At 47.6% G+C, this 21,807-nt stretch overlaps 1 protein-coding gene across 1 annotated transcript in view; it reads left to right on the forward strand.

The window, feature by feature from the left end:
• The first annotated feature begins 7,305 nt into the window (after positions 1-7,305).
• Positions 7,306-21,807, forward strand: part of AR (androgen receptor) — a 39,406-nt gene continuing 24,904 nt past the window's right edge. The window contains exons 1-3 of the mRNA XM_085325996.1: positions 7,306-7,394; positions 8,941-9,092; positions 17,437-17,553. Coding sequence (XP_085182122.1) covers positions 7,306-7,394; positions 8,941-9,092; positions 17,437-17,553 — 358 coding nt within the window. The remainder of the gene's footprint in view (positions 7,395-8,940; positions 9,093-17,436; positions 17,554-21,807) is intronic.

Here is a 21,807-nt window from a genome sequence, read left to right on the forward strand (position 1 = left end):
CCGCCAGGCCCTGTTGCCCCTGGGGCTTTACACGCTGCAGATCTGGGCGATGTAGAAAGCCCACCGAGGAGCTCGCATCGTCTGCCCGAAGTGTTTAATCACTTGACCTAATTGCTGAAGAGCGGAGGCTAAATGTCTTGCTGCCTATTAAAGCAGGGTGTTAGCGCGCTGTAATACAAGCCTGCTGCCCCGCGCGAGCTAAAATAAGTCAGGAGGCTTTCCAGGTGAACTTCAGCCAGCGCTCCTGTCAGATGGCAGCGCCTCTTTGAGCGTGAAGTGCGTGGCTTAAGACTACCTTGTCATTTGCGATGTTCTTTGTAGGCACATTTTCTTTTGGTTGCCAGACGGATTGGATCGGAGAATCGAAGATTATAGTGTGGGTTAAATCAACTTGGAAAATATTACGCAAGAGAGTCTGTTTCCTTGGGAAATAAGCAGGGCGCTGTGAGCACCGAGGACACCAAGGTCTCGTCCTTGGAGGTTCCAGGTGACTCGAGTCCCCAGGACGATGTGGTGCACAGCCCTGACGACCTCAGGGCGGCTCGTCGCGGCTGAAGCTTGCTTGCAGTGCTCTTTTCTTGTTTCGTTCGGTTTCGTCCCCTTCGTGCTTTGTAACCAGGCGAGTTCCAGTCTTAAGTGATTTTGGTGTGTGTTTGTGAGCGACGCTTTCAGGGGATGGATACCTTTTCTGCCTGGTGAAATCAAGTGCTTCGTACTCCTCCTCCAAGCTGATCTATTTAAACTGCTCCCTGGGCTCCCCAGGTGGAGGCCAGACTTTGACGCAGAAGTTTTGTCCTCGGTGCCGTATCCAAAATGCAGGCGGCTGCTCGCTGCAGAGGCCGCCCGCGTGCTGCGGAGGCCGCAGCGTGGCGTTGCCTGGGCTTTGTGTTTCAGATATAACATAGCTCCCTCGTTTCCTTTTTTAGCCTTGTTTTCCATGTTTGCCTCCTTCTGAGAGATGCCTGGAAAGCGAGAGCCAACAATTAGAGTTAAAATCAGGAGCCTCCCCTGCTATTTGGGTTGATGAAATGATCTCTGCCCTGCAAACGGGCGTGGAAATGGTTCAGTTGGTCTAGGAAGCTTTCTGGGACTGTGTCCCGTGTGCCAGCGCAGRCAGTCCCACAGGGAAATGGCAGGCGTTTCGGGTGCCGCTCCGAGCTGAAACATTCTTCCGACATGGCGCTGACAGCTAAAAAAAGCCCTGGGCAAGCCTGGGTCTTACTCTGGTGTAGGTAGGGTTTCAGATGCAGCTGGGACCCTGTGCACGATGAATAATAAACAGTCAAAACATGTACATAGAACATTTGGAATAAAAAAGAAAATTTAATTTAGAACATTAGTAGATGGATTTGTACTACTCTTTAAAGGTATTTGTCCTAAGTGAGCTGGGAGGGAGCCTCTGTTTAGCTGCTTGGGTGTCGCCATGTCAGCTGGAAAGCCCGTGCTGCTACTGTTAGGAGCTCTTGTGAGGAGGACTTCATCTGGAGGCTGTGCTGGAGCTGCCTGCTCCCTCATTGCCAGGGTTGTTTGGAAAACCCATTGTCATCTGCTAATGTTTATTTGAATCCAAATGAAGATTGAGTTCCCATACGTGTTTACCATGGACATGTCCCTGTTGTTCACACTGTGCACCATACCCTGCCGGCTCAGAGATGCTATCTTGCCTCTCCGCCTCCAGTAGTTATACACGAAAACAAGGCATGGTCAGTTTAGAAACATATTCAAGGCTATTGAGAAAAAGTGAAATAAATTCAGTGTACAAGGCTGCGTGTTTGTAGATTAAACTGCTCAAAGCATTTTAACAGATGGGATGCTTTAAAGATTCCATGCAGACCATGTTATCTCAGTCAGTGGAGCTCAGTGGCTACAGATTTAAGATCCAATTCAACTCCTGTTGAAGTCAATGGCAATAAAACAGCTATGTGTGAAAGGACATAAGGCTCATGCTCAAAACATACAGTTCTGTTCTTAGCTAAACGTGGTTCTTGTGCTTAGACACAAGTCACAGATCTTTGTTCAGGCATGAGCCATGCAATTCCGTTGACAAGAAGCCAGTTACTTTTAATATTTTGTTAGCAAATGCCATGTACTGAAGATAATGTTTTAAAAAAATGTTTTTAAAAAATGTTTACTACTGATAACATCACAGTTATCTCAGATACGACAGTACTTAAAATGATTGGAAYGGGGTTCTGTGTCATCTAAGTCTGCATGCATTGAGTTTCTAGTTCATGGGTTGGCATCTTTTGGAGTGTTATTGCCAGACAATGAGATTTGCAGCTCTAGTATGGTAGAGATGCAAAGGCACCGGCCAGACTCCCCAGAGAGCAAGAAAGTATGTGGACAGAGGAGGACTGTGCTCCAGGGACTCCCAGCTGATGGTTGGTCGGGCAGGGACATAGTCAGCTCAACGGGGTAAGCGATAGCAGCCGTGGATGTGGAGGCAAATCCCAAATTAGAGRTTTTCTGAAGGCCAGTCCAGCTGTTTCCTAGTGTTTAAGCGTTGTTCAAACTGTGCTGCAGCAGACATGTTTCTGCAGGATGCACTCAAATGCTGGAGCTAATTCCAAGCCCACTGGTGCAAACGTTAATGCTGTGCAGTTCAATTAGTGAGCTGGTGCAATGGTGGAAGATCTTAGCAGTCAAAGCACAGCCCTGTAAAGAATAGTGCTGTAGCTCTCCGTTTCAGTCTAATGGGTTGTTCTGTGTCAAAATTACTGTGATAGTTGCAGCATAAAATTCCATAAAAAATTAAGAGTAATAGTGTTCGTTCAGATATATCAGACTGACGGAAAACAGAAGGAGTATAACCATATGTGTAGCATTATATTAGCATGGTGAGTTGCCTAAGTAATGAATCTCGTTGGAGCAGGGGGAAATAGACTGCAAGAGCCATGCACATAAGAAGCAAACATACTTTTTCATGGTCTGTCTTAAGAGTCAGAAGTTGTGGGCACTGGGAAGGGCCTTGTATTGCACATCCTTGTGCCTTGGCTCCTTTTGGATAGGATGTACTTTTTATTGCTGAGATGGAAACTTTCTTTGTGAGTGATGAGAAGTGGTTGACTTTTCTCTTATCCACGATTGCCCTTGGTTTTCTGGCTATGTTGTGAAATCCAGGCTGTTTGGTGAAATTAACTATTGACAAACAAATGCTTGAATTGCAGAATTATAGTTTCTGCTCTGCAGGAAGATTTGCATGTGTCCTAGGCTAAAGCAAGCTGTATTAATTTCTTAAAGAACACTTCTGAAATAATAATAAAATTCTTCCTGTGACAATAAGAGGGATATTGAGGTTGTTTTTATTCCCCTCTGAAAGTTGCTGTGCTCCTTTGTGAGCAGCTCTGACCTTGGCCTTCAAGTGGTGAACTAGGGCTGGAATCTCTGCCCGACGTCATTACTACACAAGTTGTGTCTGCTTGCGCGGTGCTATCTCTGTTCTTTGGGTTTCTAAGTTGGTGTGACACTTGCCATATATTGTGCAGACTGCATTCGTGTGGTTAGGAGTCCCCCACAAGGTTATCCACACTCGCTCTTGTCAGATCTCCATATTTCTGTAGCTCTGTGGGTAGGTACAATCAGCAGGTACTGACGGAGAAAAACATCCGCTTCATCAGAGGAAACATCTGGAATATCCCGTCATGAACTTGCTGCTTAGCAATTCTTTCTGCTTCTTTGGAGGTGCAGGAGTTGTAAACAGTGTTGGTCATTCAGGACCTGGTAAAGGTAGGGCATGTAGGACTCTGCTTTTATCACTGGTGGTACCCACATAAGCCACCTTTTGGCTCATTAGCGATGTAATTTCCTATATATTTTAAGAGCTCCTTTAAAGTGTTCTCGTGGAAGCTGGCAGGAAGGCAGATCACTAAAGGCAGCTTTATTGTGGCTCAGTCTCAGTCACCTACACTTTCTGTTATCTTCATTTTACGAGGCCTGTCTTAAAAAAAAAAAAAAAAGTCAAATGGTGTCTCCTTGAAATCAAGGGCATACTTGGGCAAATCCTGTCAACTCCTTGCACAGTGACCGCCAGCAATGAAGGTGCAGGAATAGGTCAGAAGTTGCACGGTCTCACAGTTCAGCACTGCTACATGCTCATGGTTCAGGATGTCTGTTCATCATCGGGGATGACTGTAGAGCAGCTGCTCTAACATTAATCTTCAGGCATGATGGGACACTCAACACTAAATGCTTCCCCTGTGTAAACTCCCTCAAGGCAGCAGTGTTATGCCAGGGGTGAACGTGCCTCACAGCCGGTACTATCCGTTACTGTACCCAGTTCCCCTCATTTCCATCTCTAAGTGGACAGCCAGGAGCACGATTGGCTGATCTCCTTGCCACGCTGGTGTGTGCACCAAGCCCCGAGTGCCTGCTACAGGCTCAGCCAAATGTCTTCTGTAGGGCACGTCTACGGATGCACAAGGTGCACATGCGCAGGAAGGTGTGGGTGTCCTTACACAGTTTTCCTCATGGAGAAATAGCTGCTTAGAAGAAGTATTGTTTCAGTCTGGTGCCACTAAAGCCTTAACTGCTAACCTGCTTTGCAGCTTTAAATAATTAAGCCCCAAAAATACACCATGATCTTTTGGGGTTCCTGCTAATATCTTCAAAGATATTGAGAGAGTCATTCCTGCTTATTTGCTGTCTGAAATATATTGTACAAAGAATAGGAAAGGCATATTGTGGAAAAAGAAAAGTTCATCTTTTTCAGATTTCTAATACCATATAAAAGAGAAAAAAAGGTAGAGGAGAGAGATGGTGTGGCTGGAATCTTAAAAATTACTGGATAATTAAGAGATTTTTAGCAAAACTTTTTATTTCATGCTGCCTGCTATTTTTTACTGGGGTTTACAGTAGTATCTAAAATTGAGCATCAAGGTCCTGTTGTGCAGGATTCCTGTATAGACATGGTCAGGAGGAAACAAGTTGTGCCTCGGGACCTTATTATGTGCAGGACAGGGGGATTATTCTGGGAGGACAGAGTGGACTGCTGGGATGAGGAAGGGTGGGAGGACAAGATAGGGAGATGTTTGTTGCATCAGGACATGCCTAAACTATGGCAGATATGTTGCTGCAGCCAGCATTTCCTCCATTTAATCAGCAATCCAGAAAAAGCCTTGGAAATGGAGACTGTCAGGGAAAGATAGTTCCGTAGCCTCTATAGATGAGTCACTAATTCTGATTGCTGCTGCTAAAAAGATGAGAAGTCACTCAGAAATATTTCTTGCCTTAAGAACAGAGGATAAAATTGTTGCTCCAGTTATTAACCTATAATTTAGGCAGAATCTGCGTTGCTCTGAGATGAAGAATTTAAGATAGCAGCACTCCTGGACTGGCAACAAGATCAGAAGACAAAGATAAGCCTCATTTTTTATCTCAGCAATAATTATACCATTTCGTACTTTACTTCCATGGTTAGGATTTTAGAAAAGACATGTTTCTTTCAGCAGACGTGGCCCTCACCTACATCAAGGGCAAACTGTGTTGGTTCTCTGTTAATTGAATTAGGTTTTTGGTTGAAAATAAGCATCCCAGCTAGTTGTTCACGTGATGGTAGCGATCTGGACAGGCTGGAGAGTTGGGCGGAGAGGAACATCATGAGGTTCAACAAGGGCAAGTGCAGAGTCCTGCACCTAGGGAAGAATAACCCTAGGCACCAGTACAAGCTGGGGGCTGACCTGCTGGAGAGCAGCTCTGCAGAGAAGGACCTGGGAGTGCTGGTGGATGACAAGTTGAGCATGAGCCAGCARTGTGCCCTTGTGGCCAAGAAGGCCAATGGTCCCCTGGGGTGCATTGGGAAGAGTGTTGCCAGCAGGTCGAGGGAGGTGATCCTGCCCCTCTACTCAGCCCTGGTGAGGCCTCATCTCGAGTACTGTGTCCAGTTCTGGGCTCCCCAGCACAAGAGAGACATGGAGCTACTGGAGAGAGTCCAGCATAGGGCTACAAGGATGATCAGAGGGCTGGAGCACCTGCCCTATGAGGAACGGCTGCGAGAGCTGGGCCTCTTCAGCCTGGGGAAGAGCAGACTGAGGGGGGATCTTATCAATGTGTACAAGTACCTGCAAGGAGGGTGTCAAGGGGACGGGGCCAAACTCTTTTCAGTTGTCCCGTGTGACAGGACAAGAGGCAATGGGCAAAAATTGAAGCACAAGAAGTTTTGACTGARCGTGAGGAGGAATTTCTTCCCTGTGAGAGTGACGGAGCACTGGAMSAGGTTGCCCAGAGAGGTTGTGGAGTCTCCTTCTGTGGAGATCTTCAAGGCCTGCCTGGATGCAACCCTGTCTAACATGCTCTAGGTGACCCTGCTTGAGCAGGGAGGTTGGGCTAGATGATCTCCAGAGGTCCCTTCCAACCTTACTGATTCTATGATTCTAAGTTCTGTCTGCTTATGTTATTATTCAAACCAGTCAAGTATCTCAACGGTTCTGTGGTTCTGTGGTACTCCTCATCTGCTTATGAGGGCACACTTTTTCCACTTTAAAGGGTGTTTTTCCTTAGATTAATTTATGTTTTTAAATGCAGCAGAATGTGCAATCTGAACCAAAAGAAGCTACTCTTCTACCAGAATTAGAATGTCTAAACAGAGGGTTTTAGCCAGGCGGGTGGCTTTGAGCGAGGGTGTCAGTTCCTGCCGCGGTTCTCCTTCAGCACCGCTGATCCTTGGGTGTCTGTGTGCCGGGCAGGTTTGGCGGGGTGCTGGGGCTGCAGCCGGTGCGGCTGGAGGCGGTGGAGGGGTGCGCGGGCTGAGGCACGTGGGCGGGCAAGGCTGCGCGTCTGGTGCRAGTTACTGCAGAGATGCAAGCTCAAATGGAAAAAGCAGCGATTAGGACAGACAGACAGCACCGCCTGGCCGGCRCGTCCCTGCTCAGCTCCGCTCCAGGTTCGGCCGTTCCCTCTGCAGGAGATTCGCAAAGGGGTTCAGGCTGCCGTCCCTCCGGGGCCGTTTTCTATTTCAGAGGATTTCTGTTTTCGTGGTTCTGTATTCACACCAGGGATCCAAATGGACTTTTCTGAGCAGAAAGATTTTTCGTAAGTAAAGAAGTCCTGGCACTGTCACGCTCACTCCTAATGTAATTTGATTTCTGTGAGCTTGGTCGTTATGGTTGCGTACTCAAACATCCAGAAACCGAAAGCAGATATAATGTAGAGCAAAAAGTTGCAGTGACTTATTGATTACTAGAAGTTAATTGCCTAGTCTAGAGTTTTCACAGAAAGCCAATTTTAGTTAATAATTTAAAATACTATTGTTTTCCCTACTGCCTGGACATGCACTGGCCTGTAATTCTAATGAGCACTCCTGCTGCCGCCATGGCTTCCAGAAAAGCCTTCTCAGCGTATCTGATGGAAGAAATAGGTGGTAATGCCCAGTGCGCGTCGGAAGGGACCTGGTGCCAGCCGTGAGAGGGGAGGTTTGGCCCTGCAGGTTGAGAGGGGAAATGTGGTGAACGCGTGGTTGCATGAGAGTGCAAGTTTTCGAAGTGTCTCCCTCCATCCTGCTCTTCATGTAGTTGATGGTTACCTTGCTTAAGCCTCRGGATAGAGGGCCTTGTGGAGCAGCTCCGCTCTGCAGAAAGGTGCCATGCTGCCTCCTGGCAGGTGAAATCCTCCCAGGTGTTCCTGGGATGGTGGAGACATGGGTCCTCTCCTGCACATTAGCTGCTCCACAGGASTCATGGGATTTGCTGGCCAGGGATGGTTAGGAGGTGTAGGACGGCTCTGACTCTGAGCTCTCTGGTGCCATCTCAGTCCTGGCATTTTGTTCACCATCTCTGGGCTGTGCAAGGGCCAGAGCAGGCACTTTGTGCTTCCCCGGACCAACTTGAACGAGATCGTTTCAAGACTAGAGTCAGGGGCTGCGGCAGCAGGCAGAGGAGACCCAGGTCTTCGTGGGAGTCAGTGCTCTGCATCAGTTAGGAGCTGTTTTCCATTCCACTCCTTGCTCCAATTACCCAGAATGAAAGTTGCAAAACATCTCCTTTGAACTACTGAGCTGATGAGTGGAAAATGTGAAGCTAAATTATCCACAGTGACCCACTTTCACCAGTTAATTCCAAATATTATATGACAGCTCCTGCACTTTTTATTTTTGGATTGGGAGTTTGTTCCTGCCATTCACTGGTCGTTTGGCCCACGCTCTGCTCTGGACTCAAGGCCAGCCCGTGGCAGGGTCCCCTGTGATGTTACTCTGAATGTGCTATGTGTGACTGGTGAGAAGCAGAAGCACAGCGCTTTCAATGGGTATAAACAGGAGAGTGAACATTTTCACAGCAAATGTGTTGTGTTTTCATCGGAGGTTCCTGGCTTTGTTTGGAAGTCATGTGGATAGACAGAGTCCTAGAAGAAAGTTCAATTTAGCTGTTGCAGAGTATTCAAAGAGGGAATGGGTAGAAAACCAGCAAGAAGAAAAGCCAAAAGGAAAGAGTAGCTTAAGGGAGTTTGATAGTTTAGTAGAAAATAATTTGTTTCAATTAAGAATAAAAACAATAAATTCAACTGTAATGAAGTGACAACAGTGACTTTAATGGCTTTGGATCAAATAGCTTAATGAGCATGGAAAGTCCTTTTTTGTTGTGAGTAGCTGCACTACTGAAGCCAAAATTACATTAGCAGTACAGCAGCCAGTCCCAGAGGTCTCTCTTTTATAGGCAGTGCAGTCACGTGGCAGTTGAGGGCACCATGCCTGAACGTCCTCCCAGGCGCACCCTGTACCTAGGGGCAACGTCAAGAGGGGGATCCCTGCATGGACCTCCCACGTGCCCAGAGCAAGCCTTGGCTCAGTTGTTTCCTGCCTTCTTTCTCATCGGTGCTTGGTTTGTCACATCTCTCAGATTTGGGGTTTTGCTATGAATGTTCTCCCAAGCACCAGCCACTGTGCTCACCAGTAGCTCATCTTAACCTTATTTGCTAATACCTTCTCTGTTCTCTTTCTGTTTTACTCTGCAGGTTGGATACTGGCTGTGAACATGTCTTGCCCATTGACTATTACTTTCCACCTCAGAAGACTTGCCTGATCTGTGGTGATGAAGCTTCTGGATGCCACTATGGAGCCCTCACTTGTGGCAGCTGCAAAGTGTTCTTCAAACGGGCAGCTGAAGGTAATGCATGTACAGAGAGGAGGATGAAATCTTTCCGACCACCAAGTGCTGGGTTTTTCCACCAAAGTAGCCTAAGAGCCAAGTAATACTGACACCAGTTCTTCATTAGCAGTAAATTATTTAACATATAAGCACTGGAGGCATTGGCAGCATCATGATATGTTTTCCTCCTGTTGAAGTTAAGCAGCCTTGCTTGCTTTGGGTAACATGCCAAGCCACAGAGACCAAGATCAGAGAGACAGGGACAAAGTGCGGTGTATCTGTAAGGTCTCTTAAAAWGTTAAAGGAGAAATTTCATGGATAAACTGATTTCTTTGACATATATTTGTTTTTCCATATTATAGATTGCCCTCAAAAAGTAGCCAAAACAGTATGCCATAACACAATCCTTTTCAATATTTGATTATCTAAGTGACCTAGTTAGGCTCCACAGTAGTCATTTCCTGCTTTTCCTCTTGACTCTCAAGGGTTCTTTACAGCCCTCTTGTGATCTTAAACCCACAAGTCCTAATTTGCTGGAGGCTATCCCTCTTTTGCTTCCCCTTCAGAGGATCACTTCTCTCAGTACCTGCAAAACAGCAGCACTTCTTGTACAGCAGAATCATCTGTCTGCCAAGGTTTGTGCTCTGCCCTTTGTGTCGCAGGTCCAACCTTTGTGAAAGCAACTTCTCCTTCACGACCAGCTCTGTAGCGCAAGCTCTCCAGAAGTAGGTGTGAGTCCAGATACTCCATCACAACAGATGCAATCTTTACRCTGCCTTTCCTTGGTAATTAGTATATAGAAGGAACTAGTCCAGCTCTTTTCTTAGGCTGGTGGGTCAGTAATTTCAGGTTTTATAACTACACTTAAGAATAATGATTCCTTGGCAGCAAAGTCAGACTGTTTTTTGTGGAAGCTTAACTGTCCAGTAGTATAATATGCCCATAAATCACACATTTGACCTGTTTTCTAGAGTATTCAACCAATACAAATCATAATTCTTCCTCAATGTAAAAATATTTATTTGGCGCACCAGCACACCAGACATCAATCTTATAGGCTATGATATGTCCGGAAGAGGGAGGCAGCGCGGTTACCAAGCTAGTGACCAGCTCGAGCACTCAGCACTCAGTGGCCTCTGTCCTTGATGTAACACCCTGTGAACGTCCGCTTCCCCATGTCTTGCTTTCCCCGTCTGTTCAGTGGAGGTCAGAATTGCGAGCAGGAGAAGGGAGGTGAAGCCTGCCTTGTGCTGCGGCATTGCCTAGGCTGACGGGAACAAGGAGACAACATCATGCTTACCAGGGCGGGGGGAGCCGGAAATCAGGGTGGGTGGGTGGATGCGTGGTGGCTAGTTAATTCATTGTCACAGACTGGTGGATTCTCACCTGCCTTTCTCAGAACACTGCTTCTAGACTCATTCCAGAATTATTGAGCATACTTTAGAGCTTCATTTCCCTTCATGCATCATGCATGCCAGGAGTGACTCCTTTGAACCTGCCAGCACTAGCTCGGAGAAGAATCAGGGATGTGCGTAGAAGACTTTTRCACCAGAATCATACACTTGCCCTACTACTAATATCAAAAGATAGTAAGTTTGGCATGTTTTTCCCAAGTAAATCATTTACAGGTGTGTCTCTTTGCCGTGTACCAACTCTGTGTAAGGAGGCCAAATGGGTTGGCTGTGCAGCCAGGGGAAATAACCCAAGTCTGTTTAAGTCAGTGAGTTATTGTTGATTTATGGTAACCGGAGCCTTGGCTCTGTCTGTCAGATAAGTTGTTGATGAAATATTTCGTGTCATCTGATGAATGCTGGGGCACTGCTCCTCCTTTAGATCAGGGTTRTCCGTCTTGGGAGCGGAGTCGAGCAGGTAAGGGCCGAGAGCTGCTCGGTCGGGGGGCCGGGCAGGGACGGGGCAGCAGAGAGGTTGCTGCCTGGCCCACTCGTCGTGTCGTGTTGTCGCTCCCTTCCTTGATTGCGTTAGGTCATGAATTTCAGCAGTGTCTGCTCCTCTTCGGGTTTCTGAGCCCCGAGGTGTCGCAGAGGGTGGGCAGGCTCTGGTTGTGCAGGGTGGTCGCAGCGGCCGGGGCGCCTGCTCGCAGCAGCCCACTTTCCTTCCCCTGGGTGGACCGGGGGCTGGAGCGCGTCCACGCTGCAGCGTGGCACAGGGGCGGGGGGAAGCTGCCTCCTGGTGGGAGTTTTGTCATCGGATTGGTCTGGCTTTTCTGTTTAGAAGATGAAACTGTAAATAAAATCCTTCCCTGTGGTTTCGGATGTCAGTTCCTTTAGTTTCGCAGGGTAGGCTTTGCCGAGGAGCCCCCGGAGCGCACGGGGTAAAAGCCTGTTCGCTGGCTTTCCCTTAGAAAGCTCCTTGGCTGAGGCACTGGCTGCAGAAACGCGCTTCCCTCTGGTTCGGTGCTTCGCCAGGCAGCGTTCCCGGCACGTGTCGAGGAGCGAGCTGCCCCGGCTCGCAGGCACAGCTGTCCTTGGCTCCTTCGGGAAGGGGTTCTGTGCTGGTTTACACCTGGCAGGTAGTTCTGCTTGGAAAAAAAGATCTCTGTTCAGTTTTGTTCTGTTCYGTTTTTAAGGATGATAACTGACCTGTGCCCCCTTTGCAAATGGGAAGCGTGGGGAAGGTGGTCCTGCCCAGCCCRCGGAGGGGAGGGAGGTCGGGCATGCGAGTGCTCGTGGTTTCTAGACAGCAGAACGAACCACGGCTGCGAACGCGGAGAATGGAAAGGAGGGAGGAGAGCAGCAAACTGCAAGTGAAAGCAAATAGTCCCTAGTGATTGGGCAAGGCGAGGGAACTGGTGGCTTGAAAAGCTAGGAAGCTCCCTCATCCAGCTCTCCTAGAAAATAGGACTTAATTCTGGAGGCTTCTGCTCTRTACTAAACTTCTAGCAGTTTTGTTTCTAATTATCTATCTTCTCTGCTTTCTTAGCAGTKCTCTTGCAATTTCAGAAATGATTTAGTTTCTTTGGATTTAACCTAGTCAGGGGTGCAAGCAAAGACAGAACTCTTCATGGTTTTGTGCCTCTGAGCTGTTGGCAATAAAATGCAGTGTACKTGCATTTTATGTATTGAACAGTTGGAGCTAGGGAGCATTGGATTACATCTGATGTTACCCTGAGGTGCAGGGATATAGCTTTTGGGGGAGAGGAGACAGTAAATCAGGCTCATTTGTAAAAAGTGAACACAGGATAATGGTAGGTGATGATCTCTGTTTTACTCTTGGTGATTTTTGAGCCAGACCTTTCCTTYCTCAAGGTGAGGAACAATCTTGAAAGCTGATATTTCAGTGTGTTCTTAGGTTTTAAAGTCCATAAAATGTATCTCTGAAAACCTTAGGGCACCTTTTGACCTGCAGTTGTAAAATGTTTCCAAAAGCTTCACAGATAAGAAAAGAAACCCTTCCCTCTGCCTTTGTTTCCTTCCTATTACTAATATAAACCAGCATCTTCAAAAGGGCAGGAGAAGCAATGTGCTGTGAACTGAAGAGCAAAACAAACAGATCACCTCAGGGAACACAGAATAACTAGACCCATGGTTTTTCTATTTTTCATACTTTTTGGCTGATATAATACTGCACTTATCTAGCAGTAATTCAGAGAAGTTGAAGAATTTTCTTCACCTTTTTTTTCCCAAGTTCAAGTCCAACTAGTTCTTTCAACAAGATGCTGTGACAGTTAATAGGAAGACATAAATATTTACTTGTCCTCAGTCTATCAGGTGTCTGGGTTTGTGAACTTTCCCAAGACATACATAAGACCAGGTTAAATATGGGCAAATTCTGAGACCCACCATGCAGATTCTTCAGCTCCGATGTGCATTTGGAAGATGGACAGCCTGATTTTTGTAATCATACATAGGACTAACTGTTCTGCATTCAGGTTAGCTACGCTAACCCTATGCTATGGGTTAGCCTTTCACCAGAGCAATGTATTAGGGCCGATTCAACAGTTTCTTGACAGTTCTCAAGATGGCAACAAGTTTAAATGACTATTTTCAAAGACCGTCACCATGTTTTAAAATTCTTTCTTCTCCATCTCTTGGCTGATCTGACAGTATACAAAAGAGTCTGCAAAATGCTTTCTTGGTAATACAGCACCATGATGTTCCTGCTTTGGTGAATGGCTTCTCAGTCCGCTTTGGGCTCTCTTGGCCTTAAAGGTTCATGTAAAGAGCAGAAGGTGGAGTGAATAGGGCTACCGAACCTCAGGCGCTCCTAGCACAGCTTGTTGCTTGTCTCCTGCTCAGTCTGCCAGGTGAAACTGCTTTTTCTCCCTTCTCTCTTCCTTAGACAAGCTCCCTTCAGCCCAGCGCAGCAGAACTTCTCTTCAGATGACCTAGTACATCAACACCCGCTTCTCCGTGTGACCTAAGGGATTCCCTGGGCAGGTGCTTGAGCAGGGGAGTTGGACTAGATGATCTCTCCAGAGGTCCCTTCCAGCCTCGACCATTCTGTGATCTGTAGCTGCTTCCATGCTTGTCTTGCTCTGGCTAGCTAGTGTTTGTGCTTGCAGACCRTCATCTTCCAGCAGCCAGTCCCCCATGCTGAGCCTGCATGCCTTTATGGCACAGGGTGCTAAAATCCCTGCCCCAAAAGTGTCAGTCCCTGATAATACACTGTGTAAAAATGGTGCTCGAAAATGTTCTTTTTTTTCTTTTTTTTCTTTTTTCTTTTCTTTTCTTTTCTTTTCTTTTCTTTTCTTTTCTTTTCTTTTCTTTTCTTTTCTTTTCTTTTCTTTTCTTCAGTCTTTCAGTAATGGTGCATGACTGCTAACAAAACTGCTTTGCAAAGACAGTTTATTGATACTGGCTTATTGCTGGATCCTAAAAGCCAAATAGCTTTGTCCTCTTTGATTATATAAGCAAGGGACTTTAAAGCAGTGCCAGTATCAAACTGGTAGACTTAGCTGTTGCCATATCCCAGCTAATGTCGGCAGCTGGTACCAGAATTTTTAGAGGAAAGTGCTAGAAAACCTGCAGTTGCGTGAGATTCTGGGCTGGGGGATTTGCTCTCTCAGAAAGCTCGGTCTTATTCCCTAGCAGTTAGATTTTGGTTTATGCCTTGAAATATGAGGATATAATCTCTCATTGAAAAAGTATTTAATGGGTTTTGACATTCATCTTTGTAAATCTTCCTCCAGATGTTGGCATAGATTACTTTGCTTTCTGGAGGAGAATGCTGCGCTAGGCACGGCACTTCATGTGGCAACAGGCTTTTAGTTAAATAACTTCCCTGGACTGAGCAACCAGTCGTTCTCCGTAAATCTTTGTTTTTAGTTAGGAGTAAAGAACTGCTTTTCTTCCTGTGCTCTTGCTGTTAATTGCACTCTCAGGTGATGAGCTCYGAAGAACTCAGTGATGGCAGAAGCATCTCTCTGCCTGATAGGAACTTGAAAAGGAGGGAGCCAGAGGAGGTAGAAAGGGTATTGCTGGCAAAGGAGGCAGCAGTGCCCCAGCCCCTCTTGGTGCCTAGTAAAGCGGGAGCTAAAGCAGCCCACGAGAGCCTGGATTGCACAGACTGATATCTCCTGGGATGCTTCTTCTGGTCTGATGTAGTGGAGGAGCACTGAGCACCTTTATAACTTGATTTCTCGTGTTAACTTATGCCAGACAGTGTCTGGGGCAGCAGAGCAGCCGTTCTTCTCTCGGCGTATGTCTGAGAGGGGTGTCACCCGGGCGAACGTGTCTGATCCTGGCCAGGTGCCAGCATCCTCATCGGGGGGACTGCAGCGGTGGGGTCAGGGGTGAGCTGATGCTTTCGAGTGAACCTGTGGTCAGAGCGTGGCAGGACGGGTAGCTCCGTGCTTCGTCATCGGTGGCAGGTGGGAGATCAGGCCTGGAGCCGGGCACCCAGGGAGACCCGGCTTCCAGCACCTCTCTTGCTCATTGAGATTTCCCTGTTGCAGCAAACAAAAGACCAGTAGAATTTCAAATAGCAAACACTGATGTTTTTGCAAATAGGAGGTCATTTAGCATTTGATTATTGCTGCCAGTTATCCTTTGCATGGTTTCAGAATGAGTGTAAGCCTTTTCTTAATGTTTGCATCAATTACTGCAGTCTGCTAAGTTCCAGGAAACAGAATTGGGTTAGCAGGTAAGGGCTGTTTAGAGTAACTGAGCTTCTCGTGTTTCTCCTGTGTGGGTAGAAGAAGAGACGCTGTAGAAGATGTTTAGGACTACTTTCGGTAAGGAAGTGGTTTTTGAAAATGGATGTTGTAAAGACAGTGCTCGATTCTACAACGAGCTGGAGCGCAGGGTGTATCGAGAGCGAGCGTAAAGTGCGGGTCCGTACGCGGCGGCTCCGGGAGAGGCCCCGGCCGGCGGGGGCAGCGCCGGACGCGGCGGAGGACAGGGCTGGGAGGAGGCAGGGTCTCCCGCAGCTGCACGGGAAACCCTGCTGCCCCCAGCCTGGCGCGGCGAGCAAAGGGCTCGCTCGCCCTGAGCAGGGACGCCTGAGTGATTTCCGTATTACCTTTTTCCCCCTTGGGGTTAATAGCTAACAGCTTAAGATGCGCAGTGCCAACCGATGCGTGTGCACTGAGCGGCGAGCTTTTCTGTCTGGAAGAGTTCGTCTGGTGAACCGGGAAGCCAGCCCCGGCTGTCACGCAGAACCGCCGCACCGTGGCCGCGGGGCAGGTCGTGGGCTGCAGCTGCAAACCTTGCGTCCGGCGGGGCCGGGGCGCCGCGGGGGGCCGGGAGCAGCGGGCCAGGAGGGAAGGGAAGGGAAGGGAAGGGAAGGGAAGGGAAGGGAAGGGAAGGGAAGGGAAGGGAAGGGAAGGGAAGGGAAGGCCGGGAAGAAGAGCATCCGCCGCTGCCGTCGGCGTGCGGGAGGAGCCGGCGGGCGGGACGCGGCTCGCGGCCCTCTCGCCCCGCAGCCCGGTTCCGGCTGGAGCTCTGCGTTACTCGTGCTGCTCGCAGAGAGCTGGAGCCCAGCAAGGTGCTCGCGTTCCCCGGGGTCCCCGGGGCTCGGCGGCGACGGTGCCGGCGTGCCGCGCGGCTGCAGGAGCTGCCGCTTTCCCTGGGGCTGACGCCCTGGTGCGGCGGGCGGGCGGGCGGCCGCGGGGCTGGTAAATCAGCGCACCAAAGGTAAAGCTGCTGTCAAAGCGCTCACATGAAGTTGTTAGATTAAATCTTGTCCTTTTAATGGCTCTCTGATGAGCTCGGGAGGGATGTTSCTTGAAGAATGCAAAAGGCAAACGCTGGCAGGACATGAATACAGGTTACATCGGATGTGCACTGATTTCCCGCTAGGGCTGCTTCTACAGAATCCGTAATGCGCGCAGCTCCATTATTTGGTGAGACTAGTTTCAATTTGGAGMGGGATGAAGAACATCAGATAAATCCCGATCCAGCAAACATGTTTAGACTTGACAAGAAAACAAATTATGAGTCAAGAAGGAAAGTTCATTCTTGGCATGTCTAGGGAATGAGGCAGTAAAGAAAATAAGATGAAACCTGGATAAATATTACCTCTGACAGCTKCTCTCCTGCTCTTTAAGCAAACGGAAAGGTGAGTCTGATAGCGGTTACGCCTGGCGCCAGGCAGTGTCCTCCGAGCCCCTGCGCGCCAGGAGAGCCGGGCGCAGCGCCGCGGGGCCGCCGGCACCGGTGGTCGCCCGCGGGCTCCTGAGTCTGCATGTGAGCGGCTCTCGGTGCTCCGAAACCGCCCCGAGAGGAGCAGAGCCGCGCGGCGAGGGAGCCCGGCTGGCCACGTCTTGGTTATGCTTCGTTACTTTTGCACGCGCTGGCTTCTGACCGTCTGCAGTGCGCCGCGCTGCACCGCGAGGTGCGATCCTGGGGTGTCTCGGTCCAGACGCCTGCCCGCGCAGCGTGCCCGAGGAGGGGCAGAGACGCGTTCGTCGGCGGGGAGAACGGCCGCTCCTCCTTTCCAGCAGCCTGCGGAGCTGGCGGTGCCTCAGGCTGCGACGGCAGCTCCCCTTGCCCTGCGAGGAGCGGGGAACGGCGGGCAGGCAGCTGCCGTCCCCGGTCAGGCGAGGAGGAGGAGGAGGAGCGGTTGCGAGAGTAAGGCTCTCTGTCTGCTGGCCTCCAGCGAGTGGCAGCTGCTTTAGCAGCTCACACCGTGTGGTGCTCAGCTGAGGAAAAGCCGTGTTTGAATTATATGCCTTGACTTTCAGCCTCCCAGCTGAGCGTTGCAGAGCTGTGAAGCTGAAAGGTATTTTTTGGAAAGACACTACAAAGCTAACACAGGAATATRGACTGCAACAGTGCCATTGGCTTTGGTAAGAGCTTGGTGGATGTTGARTGAGACTGAGAAGACATGAGCTCATTTCTGCTCCTAAGAGTGGTCTGATTTGTATCCACCCTCCATGTGCTGTTTCTTCTGGTTTTTCTAGGTAAACAGAAGTATCTTTGCGCCAGCCGGAATGACTGCACCATTGACAAATTCAGAAGGAAAAACTGCCCTTCCTGTCGCCTGCGAAAATGCTACGAAGCGGGGATGACTCTTGGAGGTAGTGTATGAACAGCATCTTCTGCTTCCTTACGACGTTCCTGGGGCAGCCAGGGCTGATCGTGCAGCTGATTAATGTACTTGGCGTATTAACGGTAGATGCCTGAGTAAATGAGGCTGGTGGGGCACGATGAGCTTCTGGAAAGCTTTGCGAGTTTCAACTGCCAAAACTGTGAATTTCATTACACCTTTGTTTGTGTTTTGGGAAAAAAAWTCCCTTCCTTAATGTAAAACATTGTTATTTAGGAAAAATATATCAACACCACCCAGGACTCTTGCTTATACCAAAGTCGTTTTGAACAGCTCACTCCCATTTTAAGATGGTTTTTCATCTTAAAATCAGAATTAGGCAAACGGATATTGTTCTTCATAAAAATATGGCCCCAGTGTTTTTCTTCTCTAAATGGATGTTGCTGCTGTATCAGTAGTAAAACTCCTTGATATAATATGTCTCTTTTCAAGAAATAAAAAGCTAGAAAATGTGTAAATATAGCAAAATCTGARAGGGTATCCACTTCCAAAATCTGAGATTTTCTGTTTGACATCTAAAAGCTACAATCCGGATTACGCAAAACTATTCTCATCTTCATACAAGCAGGTGTATTTTACTGAGTGAAACCTCTGAATTTCCACATAGAAGCTTCAACATTCCCTGCACCTGTCTTTTTTTTCTCTCTACATCAAAACTTTACAAAATTTTAAAATACAGTTATTTTCAAGTACTTTTAGGTTACTCATCTGCAAGTTTAGTTTATTTGATGTGGGAGCGAGGAAGAAAATTCACTGAAAAACTGGGTCAATGGACCCAGACTGTGATGGAAAGGCCTTTGGCAGTGAAGTGCTAACTATGTTATGTGGAAAACGAAAGCGTCTGGTAGCATCAGGCACAGCACAGAGGGAAGTGCAGGAGTCTTYGCTAGTTAGATATGCAAATGTTTTAATTTAAAGGCTTGTACCGTTGCTGAGATCCATAATACCGTACAGARCCATCAGGGTGCTGTGAAATAGTCTTGAGGAGCTTGCTGCTGAAAAGGTTCTGCTTTATTGGTCATTGAGGAGCAATRATTTTAATTTTATTTTTCCCCAGAATAATTCTTACTACTTGGATCCAACAAGTATGCACGCTTAGCAGAGCGGGAACCAGCCTGCTCACATCATCTGCCTTTACAGCAGCTGCTAATAAATGTGAAAGAGTGGTGGCRGTGGTGGAGAGAAGGAGGGAAGTGCAGAGATGTGCAGCTTCTCTCKTTTCCTCATGATCAGAAGTAGAAAAACCAAATTCCCAAACATCCCTGAACGTAAGTGCACCCTAGCACCTCAACTCAGCTAGTTAGTGAACAAGGTAACGAGCAGGGTCTGGCTAGCTATTCGCTTGCACTGCATACCGAAGTGGGGAGAGGTCGGCAGAACACGCTCAGAACAGACGTTTTCGTGTGTTAGCGGTCTGCATTAAACAGCGGAGCGTCGGTGCGTGGGCCTGACGGCGGCAAGATGGCCCGTTCTGCCTCGCGCGGTGCGAGGATGCCGCAGGCTTCCTGGGGCAGAAGCACGCCCCGAAGAGCTCACCCGGAGGCTGCCTGCACGAACGCGAGAAGCGTTGTTCTCCTTTTAGTTTTTCATTCAAAGCACATGTCTGCTTTGAAAGGTACTGTACAATTGGGGTAGAGCTTGTTGTTTTTGTCCCCTTGGGCAGGGGTTGCCCAGCCTGCAGGTCCTGGCCGCGTGGGGCCAGCTGGGGAGATTCCCGGAGGGCCCAAGGGCTCATCCCTCAGTGCACCCCAACTCTCCTTCCCACCAAACTGAGCTGCAGCATTCACGAGATGAAAGCCAGAGCAAACCAGTGAGCACTTACTTCAATCAGCAAAGCTGGTAAATGTGACCAAACACATTCGAGAAAGCACATGGATGAAGTTAAAATACCACGTTTGACATTTTTCAGAGAGAAGAGATTCTTGTCAACCCCTAATGGCTTGTAGCATTGTACAGTCCATCGTTCTTGCTGTACGTGGCCTTGCTGCTGTTAAAACTTTTGCACTCCTTCCCCCAAAACTCCATCCCATCACATGTAAGCTTTGTGGCAACTGACAGGGTGAAATTGCTGTAATGTTTTGCAAATGGTGTGCTGCGCTTGTGCAAAGACACATCTGGATTTCTAAGCGCTAGGAAAGTGTCCAGTGATGGGACAAAGCAGCCAGTTTGCTTGCTAGTATGGTCAAATGAGTATCTCTCCAGTATCTGGTTCACCACTCCTGTCATCTAGTCTCGTGTCATCCAGCCCAGCTGGGAATGAGCATGAGGAAAGGAGGCTGTTTGGCTGGAGACATCCTGGSTGTTGGAGTCTTCCTGCCTGAATGCGTTCATTCTTACTCGAGTTCATAATGACACTTGTTTGCTTGTTTGTTTGTTGTGTGGCACCCGATGATGTTCTGTAGCCCTGGGCCTCCTAGTCATCRTCATCAGGAAAGCAAGGAGACTCCTCCAGGAATGCCTCAACACTTCCTTTGTCAGCCTCACAGGGTCACTATAGGAACACTGTATTCGCATTGGCTATATGATTCCCGGACTTCTCTGAGCCGGGAAGGACAGAGATGAGGAATCAAACCTAGCTCTCCAGTCCTCAGCCAACAGAAGGGCTCTTTGTAATGCTATCCAAAACAAGCATGCCCTTATTTTTCATGGTGAAGTTTCCTTAAATAAAAGCAGACATCCATCAATGCAACCTTTTTGTAGGACACTCTGACAAAATTAATGCTAATACTGATTCCACCCCCTCTCCCTTTTTTTTTTTTTTTTTTTTTTTTCCTTAAGCTCTTTGGGTCACCCTGACCTGTTCTGCCTGGTCTGTTTTGCATTTGTTTTTAATGTTGGTTTTAAAGTAATTGTTAAAAACATGCATGCTATGAGTTTGTCCACAGCTATTTCTCCCACAGCAGAAAGGCACAGCATTTCAAAATGCTTCCAGGCTTCAGACAGTTGATCTTAACTGCTTGTTAATTACCAGTCACTTGGAGGTATAATAGAGCTGACTGTGACCAGCAAACCTGCAGCTCTGAGGATTTTTAATGGTAGGAGGAGGTGACATACTGAGTGCTTTATTTAAGACTCTGCTTTGGCACAGAATGGCAATATTTCGAAGCACTTCATTATTGATTGAGATCACTCTGACCTGAAAGCTGAAATCCATTAAACAGAATCTTCTCTCCTGATCAACACTATAAAGCCAAAGTGAAGAAAAACATTTAAAAAAGTGATAATGCTGGTTTTCTTTACTCAGTTCTGCTAGTGCTTTTTCCTCTCTGCCTGCAGTACCTCTTCATGTTACAAATTTAGATACCTGCACAGTTCCACAGATTCATTTAAATACAGATGTTTTGTCCATTATGCACATAAGCATCCAGCCATCGTTACCTGTTTCAGTCTGGACCATACACATCACCCAGTCAGTGCGCACCAGTACTGAACTGCACAGCTCCAAATTTAAGGCAGCTTCTGTTGATTTGCTGCCAGTGCATTTTATTCTTGGCTTGCAAGGAGCCATACACTATTCCAGTTCTGCAAACTAAATGTATGTCTGCCAACGGCTTGAATTTCCAACTGTCTGTGTTGTTGGACTTTGCTCCTCAGCTTCGTCTGTACCTTCTGCCTAATTGCAACACTCTGTGTGGTTCATGTCCAGATTCTCCTGTGAGCAAAAACTCCCAAATATGCAAGATTCATTTCATTTTTTTTGATTGTCAGGCTAGAAGACTATTGCAATAACTGTTTMGATCCCCTGAAAGCCCAAGACATGAGTCATACCTGTATATATTCCTAACTCAAGTCCAGTTACTGTGGTTGAGATAGAGCTCGTGTCTTACAAAAACATTTGRTATTAATGTAAACGTTTCTAACAATGGAGACTCTAACACATTTTTTTGCCAAGCTGTTGCAGTGGTTAATTACTTCCACTGCTGCAGTAGTTGTATCTTATTTTTCATCTTGATTTTCACCAACCGGATCATTATTACAACTATGCTTCCTAGATTTAAAAAGCTGCCCTTAAGGAATTTCTGTTTCCTCAGTGAGTATTCATCAGTTGTGAGGAAATAACCCCTTAGCTTTCTTCTTCGTAGCCACCTRGGTTAAGTTCTTTACTTCTTTGCTCCAAAGTGTATTTTCTAGTCTTTATTAGTACGACTTCTCCAGTTTGCCAACATCTCCCGTGTAGTGTGAGCATCTGGTCACAGCTTTCCATCAGCAGCAGCATCAGTGCTTA

This window comes from Rhea americana, unplaced genomic scaffold (genome assembly GCF_003343005.1).
Source record: "Rhea americana isolate MKP2758 unplaced genomic scaffold, rheAme1 scaffold_125, whole genome shotgun sequence".
NCBI lineage: Eukaryota > Metazoa > Chordata > Aves > Rheiformes > Rheidae > Rhea > Rhea americana.